Here is a 12,537-nt window from a genome sequence, read left to right on the forward strand (position 1 = left end):
TACTGTGATGCGTCCAAGCAAGTTTTAGGTTATGTGTTGATGCAAAATTACAAGGTGATAGCCTACGTCTCAAGACAACTGAAGGAATGCGAGCAACGCTACCCAACACACGATATGGAGTTGGCGGCGGTGGTTTTCTCACTGAAAATCTGACTCCATTATCTTTATGGAGAACGGTGTGAGATTTATACGGACCACAAAAGCTTAAAATATTTCTCACGCAAAAGGAGCTCAATATGAGGCAGCGCAAGTGGTTGGAACTAGTAAAGGACTACGACTGTGAAATCCTATACCACCCAAGAAAGGCGAATGTAGTTGCAGATGTGTTAAGTGAGAAGAGTAATGGAAATCTGGCAGCATTATGCAGAATTGAAATGTCGCTACAGCAAGAGCTAATTAATGCTGGGATAGAAATAGTCATGGGTCAACTGGCTAACTTGTCCATCCAGTCGAGTTTACTAGAGCATATACAAATCAGGCAAAGGCATGATGACACGTTATTATCACATATGGATGCAATCAAATAAGGCAAGACTACAGATTTCTCTATATCAGGTCATGGGTTCTTGAAATATAAGGGTCAGGTATGCATGTCGAATGACCATGAGATTAAGATGAAAATATTAGAAGAGGCACACACTACCCCATACTCAGTTCACCCGAGGTCTACCAAGATGACACACAACCTTAAGGCACTATATTGGTGGCGAGAATGAAGAAAGATGTAGCAGAGTATGTGTCCAAATGCCTAACAAGCCAGAAAGTAAAGGCAGAACATCAGCGACCTGCAGGCTTATTACAACTACTTAGTATTTCGAAATGGAAGTGGGAAGACATAGCCATGGACTTTGTGACAGGATTACCACGGACAAGTAAGCAACACGACTCGGATAAATTCACAAAGTCAGCTCACTTCCTGCCTGTCAAGACTACATATATTGCGGACCAATACGCAGACATTTATGTTCAAGAAATTGTCCGACTGCATGGAATCCCTAAGACCATACTATCTGACAGAGGTTCGATGTTCACATCGAGATTTAGGGGAAGCTTGCAGCAAGCCATGGTTACAAAACTAAGTCTCAGTACGTCATTTCATCCTCAGACTGACGGACAGTCTGACCGTACCATAAAGATTTTAGAAGATATGTTGCGCGCTTGTGTACTAGACTTCGGAGGATCATGGAGTAAGTACTTTCCACTTATAGAGTTCTCCTACAATAATAGCTACCAAGAAACAATCTGTATGGCGCCCTATCAGTTACTTTACAGAAGGAAATGTCGATCATCGTTACATTGGGACGAGGTAGGAGAAAGACAACTTCTTGGACCCGAAGCTGTTAGAGAGGCTCAAAACGCAGTGGAACTGATTAGAAAATGTATGATCGCTGCTTAGAGTCGATAAAAGAATTATGCAGATGCCAAGCGACAGGATGTGGAATTCAAGGTTGGAGATCAAGTCTTCTTAAGAATATCTCCAATGAAAGGAGTGAAGCGATTCGAGAAGAAATGCAAACTTAGACCCCAGTACATAGGTCATTTTGAGATATTGGACAAGGTGGGACCAGTAGTGTATAGAATAGCCCTACCACTAGCTTTAGCAGACAACCACAATGTGTTTCACATCTCGATGTTGCGAGATATGTGCCAGACCCATCCCACGTTCTCAAGTACGATACGTTAGCACTTCAGAAAGACCTAAGTTATGAGGAACGACTGGTTCGTATCCTAGAGACACTACAAGAAAAAATGCTTTTAATAACACCAAAAATGTGTTATCAAAACATACCATAACACTTTTTGATGTGTTAAGACCGACAATGTTATCGTAGGTTAGGGTACTTTACATAACACTTTATCATTGTTATACAGATGTGTTATTATACTGTCAACGATAACACATTTTCTGTGTTATTTTAATAAATAAATTAGTGTTTAATTTTATTATTTATAGTTGATTATATAACACATTTCAATACTTATAAATTTGTGTTATACTACACTTTAGTATAACACATTTTTTGTGTTATATAATGAAGTTTGCATAACAAAATTCTTTACATAAAAAGTGTTATTGTAATAGATATTATAACACAATTTTCGTATTATTTTAATATTTAGATAAGTTTAAATTCTCATTATATATTCATTTATATAACACTAATTTATTCTATTATATTTTAATTTTTGTTATATAATTAAAATTAGCTTTCTAATATATACTAGCATCATCAAATGAACTTGATTTTCAAATAACAAAAAGTAAAAACATTCAACATTGTATTAACAATCCACAAATTAGTTTAAAACATTCAACACTATCATCAACAACAAAATGTTCTTTAAATATTCAAGTAGTCTTAAATATTCAACATATTGAAAAGTTACTACTTTCAGCACAAAATATTCTCCCCTGACAGTGCATTTATGCCTAAGCTCCTAGTATTTGCCAAATTAAAAAACAATAGTTGCAATGACTGTACAGTTGCAGGGAGAGGGTCCAGTGGTCAGCAATGACTGTACAGTTACAAAGAATGGGTAGTAATCCCATACACATTAGAAATATTAGCCATGTCCTCGATAGATTCCATGTCGATCATGCCACCAAAACGTGAACTGAGACGACAAAACTCCACTGTTGAGAGAAGCAACACAAGTAAAAGCTTTATTGTTATGTTAACCTCTGTAGTTGATGGCCTAAAGTCACACAGTACTCGAAGGCCAGAACCTAATGTTTTCAACAAATGTATGCAAACAGATAAGTTGAGGCTTTTACGTGCAGATCTCAAAAGAATCAGAAAGTAACATGTCCCAGATGACCCCAAACATAACAGAGTACACAGGAAAAGAACAGTATTTACCACATTCGACTCTCCAATTGCCCACTCATAGCAATTTCTTGAGCATGAAATGAACTGCCAATGCCCATTAAAGCAAAACACACCGCCTAGAGCATAAAGAAAAAAAATATCAATAGAAAGAACAAGGTAAACCAAAAAAATTATAGAAAAATCAAACAAGCCTATCAAGAAAAGAAACTCTTGGCAAATTTTTAAATAATCAAAACACAACAAATTGAAGATTCCCATTTGTGCCAATTTCAAAGTGCAAAAAATAGTTAACAGACTTTAAAGCCAATGTACAATAAAACATATTTCAACAGAAAAATGCATGAATAGCCAAGCAGTAAAATAGTCACATGTCACTAGTTTTAACATCTATCTAGGAGGGCACAAATAAAGTAAGAAAGACTGGATTTTATAATACTATTTAACCTTAAATAGATAATTATCAACTGTATTAAGATGAAAGTATTAGAATTCAGCCCTGCTTTATTAAGGTGAGCATTACATAACTATCATTATCATCTTTCTTTGTTTAATATAAAACTGCATTTTTAATTTTTTTTGCTCATTCTACTCTCATGGCTTGCTAAACTTCTATGGTGTGTAATTTTGCTAAACTTCTTCATCAACAGAAGTTTAATGAAATTATACACCATAGAAGAATTCTACTATCATTTCAACTGGTTCCTAAATAATCTGAATTAGAAATTTAGTACTATAGTTCTCAGAGATGGAAATTAAGAGCTAGAGAGACTAAAACCAAAATTTAGGAACAGGTTAAAACTAGGGAATGCAATCTTCAATCTGAGAATCAATCCAATTTAAATTCAGTAGTTATCAAATGTTTTCACTGCCATAATCATAGCTGCCACTAAAGCAGAAGATTATATTGACATAAGTAAGTTCATACAACAGATATTTATGCTGAAAAATCTCCAACTCTCTCAAAGTTCAAGCATTACTTGGACATTGTAATTTTCAACAGGAAGAATTAAATAAATCTTCTATTAATGGCATGATAAAGTAGCAACTGTGAAGAATGTTTAAAGAGAGTTAAAGAGTTAGTTATGTAAGCTAATTCAGTGAGTGACAAAGAACTAGTGCAATAACAAAGTTTTATCGTGACACACAACTACTTATAACAAGACAGATGATAAGAATATTAGGCCTTCTCTGAGGTTTAATTATTCCTAAAAAAATAAAAAGAACTAGTTACTAATTAGGCCTATTATTATTGGCTGAATATATGTCCAATAGGATTATAAGAAATGTACTAGGCATAATAAGTGATTAGTATATATATTGCCTAGTGTTCTAAGGGAAGAGATATAAAAAAAAAAAGTTGATTATAAACAAGAGATGCAAGAGAGTAACTTTAATAAAAAGAAAAAATCGTATACAAAGTAATAACAGGATATGTAACTTCAATTATACTAATTTTACCAGTTTATTCTAACCTTTTCATAGCCATTAAATGTTGATCTATGAACAAAATATGTAACAACAATTAAAAAATCTTGATAAGGAATATAAGAAAGTCTTTTAGGAAAAGAAAAAACAATATAAGTAAAGCTAAGAGATATTAGAATAGTGTTATTAAGTAACAGATAATTAATCCATATATGTATAATGTGAACACCTCAGCTCTAGTTGCTGAGAATATGAATATATGGAAATTTTTATCTGTGCAGCATCAGCTCTAGTTGTCCATCTGCAATGCTGGCTCCCCCAGTGGCACAATCAACTAATACCGATAATTCAGATTTCTTATCCGCCATGAAAATTCCAAGATTAAGCTGAAGAAAGTGGAAAGCCAAAGGTTATAGAAGATTATTACTACTATTAGTAGAAATATAAGAGTTCATTTAAGTTAGTAGTTGTTCTTGTTGTTTCAAGAAAATGGTAATACTTGTTAGTATCATATGGAGCAGTGGTTAAGAAAATTTACTAGGTAATAGTTTCCTGCTACAGGCTGAGTAACTGAAAGAGACCAATCTTCTCTATAATCTCGAACCTGAGAAACCATTGTCAGTGATCATATATATCAAGATAGAAAAACCAGTAACTTATGTTTAATAAGAAATACTTACTCGTTTCAGAAAATCCCTTCCATTCAAATCAGTGTAGAAAACTTTGTTCGTTTCCATATTCGTTGCCAATCGCATGATGACCTCTTTCCCAACACCATCATCTGCGGGGATTGGACCAATCTTTCAAAATAAAGAGTTGTCAGAACTACACACACTAAGTCTATATGTCTCATTATTTGTTTGATCTATATATATATATATTTTCTTGGTCTGGTATGTTTGTACTCACTGTGAATTCAACTTCAGCATGTTCTTTGTCCTTGTAAAGCCTGGTAACCTAATATGACATAAACCGAAAAGTTATGGTTACCAAATGAAGGCTTAAAAATGAAATTATATTTTGTGAATGGTCTGATAGTTCCTAAGACCAGAAAATTGCAATATGATTGTGTTTCATTTTTGTTTGATACTATTATAAGAGAATAAGTTTTGGTTCTTACATTATGGCCTAAAATGTTAAACCCGAAAATATGTTAATAACTTGATAGATCCATGAATTGAACTGTTGGTGAATCTCATCAAATAAAGCTCCACGAATGACCTTTAGTGGAACCTGTAAAATGCATGAAATTAGACAACAGATCAGAAGTCAAAACCATTAGAAGCTCTTGGTTAATTTGTTGTTTTCAAAACTTATTATCATAAATTGGTCTTATAATTTTTTATAGAAAATATATAATAACATATATATACATTGAACAACAAGAAAGTGCTTACTGATCTTGAAACAACAGTTGGAGGTGCCCCATTAGGCCGGAAAATATATGCCCCTGAAGCCTGCAAGACAGATCATTTTAAGTACTGAAGGCATCGCTTGGACAAATTTGAGACTTGAATAACTCGACAACCATAGAACATGAAGTGCTTACCTGAGAATCAGAATCACCAGTGCTTGAACCATACCAGAGATAGCTCTATTGTATTAGTACATCAACCTTGTAATATATGACAATCAAATGAGCATTATTTTAGCATGCAAATTTTTTTGTCAAGTCACAGAAAAGACATAAAAAAGTTCCTTACAGATGTAAAATTGACATATAAACTTAAGTTAGCATTCCATTTTTAGTGCCCATTTGTGGTTGGCTTGCCTGATTTTATAATATGTAACTACTGGGTTAAGAAATATTTCCATGGTTACTTTTTGAAATTAAACAACTTACCTTAGTTTTAGAATTGTACATCTGTTTTAGTTGTCTTGAGGTAGACGAAAAGGTCAGCTTTAAATCTCTAGGCCCAACTTCAATGGTATCATTTTGTGGATTCTTTATCTTGGAGAGTAAATTCATGTTTACTGCAATAGTTTGGAAAAGAAACCATAGCAATTAAACAATTAATGCCTCTTAATGCATACTGTATGATATTGTATCTTAATGGTGAGCTTCATAAGAATCAACTATATGTTCAATATAATTTGACTAGCAAGTTTGAACTCAATTACCTGTACTAGATGCCTTTGAGACAAAGTAAGTATTCCAACCAAGCGATAGTATAGAAACTTGAAAATGAAGCCAATACTTTGGAGCTTGTTTTGGTGATTGTCCCAAGTAAGCTTGTGCATAGAACTTTCTCAAGTTCTTTGTAACATTGTCTAAACTTACATACTGTGCCTTAATTGTATTGCCTGAAGAATCTTGAACAACGAGATTGACATCATTAACTTGGTGGAAATTGTGATTCTCAGACCACATTGGAGAGAGTATTCTATTCATTCAAATATTCTAATATATGATAATGTGAATGGGCAAACATATACTTACCAGTATTTTAACCATGTCGGTACGGGGCCAACCAAGAGGATTATATGCCACTACAACTTGAAATAGTATTAGTAATTAAGACAATGAAACATTAAAAATTTCACCTTAGTATCCATTGAAGGGTAAGGAAATCTCAAAATTTTACCAAACTTTTTCCTTCTGGAATGTCTTCCTCTGTTGGTGGGCAGTAACTGATATTGAATAATTGACACTGTTTAAATCAATGTAAAGAAGATAAGGACAATGGAAATAATTAGAATAGAAATAGCTGCGTCAGTCTAGAGAAATATGACGAATAGAGAAATTTAAAAGATTGAAGCAATTTCAATAGAAATACTGGGTTATAAGAGGCCACAAATACATATACATGAAGAGAAATACTACTCTCTCATGAAATAAATTAAAAATCATAACTGAGAAAAAGATAGATTCATTTACCATTGAAAATAAACTCTAAAATATTAATACAAAACTAATAACCTGAAACAAAAAAGAGGGTTTGAGAAATATATGGAAGGAGAGATTGTTAGTCATTGCTGGGTTTTCATAGAAATAGAGGACGGGACTGAGAGAGGGGAGGTGTTGTAGAAATGGACAGCCAATGAGCGGATCGTTGAAGAGATATCTTCTGAGGAATCCCTTTGATCATATCAAGGCGATCTCCACCTAACATCACTTGTAATGCCATATTCAAAACTAAAACACCAAAAGCAGAGCATACTTTTCCAATAATATTAACTCTTCATTAATTATTCAAAACTTAAACACCAAACTTAGAGCATACTTTTCCAATAATATTAGGCCGACGTCTTATCCTAACCCACTTGTACGTTTTTCCATCAAAGTACCTAACAGTATGCATTCCTGCCCAGATACCTGCAGCATACACACCAAAAGAAACTTGTCATAATTTGCACAGAAAGCTCATATAGCAGACAATGAAAAATTATAGCCACAATCTGCTTAATATTGTAGAAGAAATAATTGAATACTATGGCTACGAATAGAGCTCAATAATTTATAAGCAGAAATTGTTAATAAATTGAGTTCTCACCAAACCAGTTGTAGATCAAAATATCAAGAACAATACTGTCCCACCAGCATTCATTAAAATTTGGTAGCATGTGATGGAAGGTAAGTTGAAAATGCCAAGATAAGCTTTAATATACAGCCATAACCACCAAAGCACTCAAAACACACTTGTCGGAAACATAAAAGACATTTGATCTCCGCTCAAAGAAGGAGAAAGTAGAACCAATTTAAATAAACTATGAAAGGCACACAATAAAACATATTATATTTGTCAAAGAACTAACCTCCATCATCTCAAATCCAATTGATAGCACCCAAAGAAGAGGTTGATTATGAAGCAATATAGCTTTACCCCACCATCCAATAATATGAGCTAAAACGAATTCGTCAAAAAGTGTTTCCTATAGAAATTAAAATATTATAAACATAGAGAAGTCAGAAGTCTGCTTAACTGCAACATAGAAGACGTACACAGTACACCAAGAGGATATGATAAGAGAATATCATAAGTAAATAGATTATTGAAGAAGAAATAATACATAAACATTCTTAAACCTGCTTGTAGGATTTTCAGGAAGATATATGCGGCAGTCAGCTCCATAAGATCTTTCAGGAAGTTCTGCACGTAATTACAAAGGCAGAATTCGAAAGTATAAACAATCAGCATAAGATTCTCATTCAACTGATGAAAAATAAAAGAATTTGCATAAATAATATGCAAAGTTAAATTTTGCAAGCTTACACTGCATTACCAACACCAAGATCCAGATGGAGAAACTTCATAAACTGTCGAGCATCATTTCGCTTCTGGAAAGAGAGAAAATGTAAAGTTATTACCATAAGATATAAATAAAAAAACAAAATCATAGATAAATGAATAACTTCAAAAGGCTGGAAAAAATGTGATAAGAATCTGAAGTAGATGACTCTAGAGTGAATCAAAAGAATGTTTCTCCACAAATTTTTATTTTTTGGAAAAAAGGATCACTATAAAGATAGGAAAGAGAAGAGCTGACCTGAAAAAGTAAAAATGTGAGAGCAACAAGGTAAACAACAGCCATGCCATGAACTAAGTGCCAAATTGTTGGATGCGGTCTAATCAGAATCCTGTATGAATTTATGTCAGAAAACAACATACATGATTCAACTGAATACCCCTTGAAACTCTAGCATAAACCAGACATAAAATAGTTCACATAAAATAGTTCACCTCCGTCTACAGCAGGTTGGTCAAGAACCCCAAGATAATCCTCTGGCACACTTGCAAAGGAAGAAAATGGAACAAACAAAATGAAATCTCGTTGCCCTTGCAAAGCTTCAATCAATCTCCAACAAGACAAGCTAACCAGGCCAGAAAAAGTCTATTGATGGCAACATGATAGTTACAAGAAAATATGACTAAGGTACTTTTAGATTAAAAATTTTCAAATATGTTAAAAACTTTAAAAACATAAATATAAATAGGAATACAATACATCATAAACATAAAGAATAAATAAATAACTGAGATTTTATTAATGAAAGAAGCCTTTTAGAAATGTGTACATACATATAACTACATAACATAATTTGGAAGCAAATGGATTCTATCTTACTACAGCAAAGAGGCACTTTATTGAATATGCAATTATGATCATAATGACAACCCATCACATAAAATTGTGATTTTAGATCATAAAAAAACAATAATTCTAGCTACACACCAAATTTAATCTTGGATTGGCAAAACTCTTTATCTAATGATTTGGGGACCAACCAATTAGAAGGTTGAACCAAGGATTTATTACTACTGTATGGCCAAACAAAACACCACTAAGGCTAAACTCAGTACAAGGCATTAACCTAAATCTTACTATATATTTTTCTTCATCCGTTACTATACTCAAAAATTGAAGAAATAAAAACATGGGAAATTGAGGTTTCAAGAGAGCGACTAAGGTTTTGAGAAGTTAAAGATTTAAAAGGCAGCAGGAGAAAGAAGATGGTATGTATTAAGATCAACCTTCTGAACCTGAATATATAAATTGCAAACCCTAATTCCCCATGTTTGAACAAAGTCAACCATACTGATACACAAATTTGAACATAATATTTCACAAAAAAATGATAGCAGCACAATCCACAAACTCATAAACACAACACCATAAACAAAGCAGCAGCACAAAATCATAAAAATATTTCGCAGAACCACTAAGGCACAAACCTGGGGATAACAAAAATAAATAAGCAGACATATTGGTTCGTGAGAATTGATACCAATGCCCGTATAGCCGACGGTGGCGAACTGGTTGCGAACTGGCGGCGAACTGGTGGCGATGGTGGCAAGTAGCTGGGTCCGTTTACAGGTCAGTGATCAGATTGGCGCGTGAGGGATCGTGACAGACAAAGGTCACGAGAGGGTGAGATGAGACTTGAAGAAGATAAGTGCGAGTGTGTGAGATGAGAGCCTGAAAGAAGAAGACGATGCTGATGTTGATGATGACCAGAGCCACGACTGTAAAATATTAGGTCGAGAGGAAAAAGAGAGAGAGAGAGAGTGGCGCACCGTATGGAGTGATGAAGGAAGAAAGAGTGAAAAAATGTATAAGTGGCACGCTCCCAAAAAAATTACCGCCTTTTTCATTAACTTTGCCACATATATAATATTTTTCATAATACTTTTTCATTAGTATTATATTCATGTGTTATGAGAAGGGGTATTTGGTGTAATGAGAAGGGGGTAAAGGAATTACGGTCAAAGAGTATTCTGATAGTCAAGGTCTTATGGAGTAATAGTACAAAACGAGAGGCAACGTGGGAATTGGAGAAAGACATCCGAGCATGGTATTTGGAATTGTTTGGTAAGTAAATTCCGGTGAAAGAATTATTTTATGCTTGGGAGAATTGTAACGCCTCCGAATTTTACTTAGTTAAATAGTAGTATCTTATGTTGTAGTATTTTAGTTTTCGTGGTTATTGGTTCAAGCCGAGAATTATTTGAAAACTCATAGAGATAGTTATGGATTTTAAACGTTTAAACTATAATTTAGAAATATTAATTTTATCATAAGGTTTAATTATTGAAGTTGATCCTATAAATATTATTTATTATAACCTAAGGTTTAGATAGAATAATTAAGAATGTGACATTTGTCACATGTATGTTTATTAAGGATTTAAGGATTTTAATTGAATAAAATAATAAAGGATAAACCTAGGAAGTCTAGAACATTCCCTCAAATGTTGGGATCTCGTATTACTCAGTCAAAGTGGTTTAAACAACTTCAAGTGTGCTTAAAATGTGCAAAAACGTGATTTAATATATTAGCGTAAGCCGATATATTGCAGCTATAGGGGTCGATATATCGCCTATGTGTATACGAAAAATACGTCGACTTCGCACGAACGAAACTACGGAGCCTCGAAAATGGCGCAGGCAATATATTGCCTATAGGGGGAGATATATCGACTCCATCAGGCCATTTTGAAACTCCACAGAATTTGAAGCTAGAAACAACACTCAACAACTTGGACTTGCTCTTGAAGAATTTTGACCGAGTTCTGGGCATCTGTTGAGCAGAAAATTCCATTTTTATTCATTTATTTATTCATTTTAAAGGGAGTTAGTTTCACTCCTTGAACTCTATAAATAGGACCCTTCACTTAGCCATTTGCATCATCTTTCAAACACTTCTCAGAGCCTCCAACCTGTCAATTTTGTTCTAGAGAGAAACACTAAGGTTTTGGGGTTAAAAGCTTTCAAATCTATGTTTTTCTAAACACTTGGGAAGTAAGAAAGATTGTGATTTCGGTATTGAGGTATAAAGCGAAGCTCTAAGTTATCTAAGGTACTCTTAATCCTCAAGTTTAGTTCATTACTATTCCTCTTATTCTTTTCTTTTAGTTCAATCCTAACTCGTTATAATGGCTTTTGGATAGGTTCTTGATTTCTTTGAAACTGAAGGTTTTCGGTTAGTTCTTATCTTTATGGTTTAGATTTCTTTTCATCTTCTTTTCTTTAGGAAACTTATGGTTTTACTGTTTGGTTTTAGGAGTTCCCAATTTCGCACTTGTCTCCAATACCCTAGTTTTTGGTAAGAAAAATAAGTTAGATTTTGTGTGCTATGTGTTTGTATGTGTGTTTTTTTTATGTCTTAGGTAACTTGGGAAATATGGTTGTTTAGATAGAAAATCCCAAGATTTTTATGTCTTTTAGTCGCTTAGGAAATATAGTTGATTAGATAGCAAATCCCGAGATTTTTATCATTATCGTAGACTATAGTTATGTTTAAACCTACCTCTAAATAGTAGCAAGAGGACTATAGCGGTTTCTATCGCATATTACAGTAATGAGTTAATGGCCATTAATATTGTAGTCCATTTTTTTTTATGTTTTATATTATGCTTTAGTAGTTTTTCTTTACTGGGAATTAGGCCCATTCTTTTTTATTTAGATTGTGTAGGCAGGAAAAATCCTAGGTGGTTTTGGCATGTGTATTGGGTGAGGACTAAAGGAATTGACCGATGGAATTGATCGAGGATGACATTGACTTTTTAGTCTTTTTATTATGTATTTATGCTTTCCGCATTTAGTATTTGAACATTTAAAATAAATGTTTAATTTTCTTTATGATTTTATGTATAAGCAATATGATCCCTTATTTTTGGATTTTCTATAATAAAGTTATATTATTTTATGTATGTATCCAAAAGATAGTAGTTATTGTCTTAGTAGTTTTAAAGCTCCAAGGTCTTTAAGATAGTCGGGTCTTTTATAATTGAAAAAGTACCTTGTTGCAACGTTAAAGCACTAGTGTCTTCGACATGAAT

The 12,537-nt window shown here is 33.5% G+C and overlaps 1 protein-coding gene and 2 long non-coding RNA genes across 3 annotated transcripts; all 3 read right to left on the reverse strand.

Moving 5' to 3' along the window:
• Window positions 1-4,525: 4,525 nt before the first annotated feature.
• LOC133814925 (alpha-mannosidase-like) lies at window positions 4,526-5,083 on the reverse strand. Its single transcript, XM_062247828.1, has 3 exons — window positions 4,937-5,083; window positions 4,795-4,860; window positions 4,526-4,642 (listed from the first exon to the last, which is right to left on the reverse strand). The coding sequence occupies exons 1-3, from the start codon at window positions 5,009-5,011 to the stop codon at window positions 4,526-4,528; spliced, it is 258 nt and encodes an 85-aa protein (XP_062103812.1). The 5' UTR covers window positions 5,012-5,083.
• Window positions 5,084-5,415: 332 nt separating this feature from the next.
• Window positions 5,416-6,054, reverse strand: LOC133816410 (uncharacterized). Its single transcript, XR_009885219.1, has 3 exons — window positions 5,806-6,054; window positions 5,654-5,713; window positions 5,416-5,489 (listed from the first exon to the last, which is right to left on the reverse strand). It is a non-coding gene; the product is annotated as an uncharacterized LOC133816410 (long non-coding RNA).
• A 2,017-nt stretch (window positions 6,055-8,071) lies between these two features.
• On the reverse strand, window positions 8,072-8,542 carry LOC133816411 (uncharacterized). Its single transcript, XR_009885220.1, has 3 exons — window positions 8,481-8,542; window positions 8,268-8,347; window positions 8,072-8,129 (listed from the first exon to the last, which is right to left on the reverse strand). It is a non-coding gene; the product is annotated as an uncharacterized LOC133816411 (long non-coding RNA).
• Between the last annotated feature and the right edge of the window lie 3,995 nt (window positions 8,543-12,537).

The sequence above is a fragment of the Humulus lupulus genome, chromosome 2 (genome assembly GCF_963169125.1).
Source record: "Humulus lupulus chromosome 2, drHumLupu1.1, whole genome shotgun sequence".
Classification (NCBI taxonomy): Eukaryota; Viridiplantae; Streptophyta; class Magnoliopsida; order Rosales; family Cannabaceae; genus Humulus; species Humulus lupulus.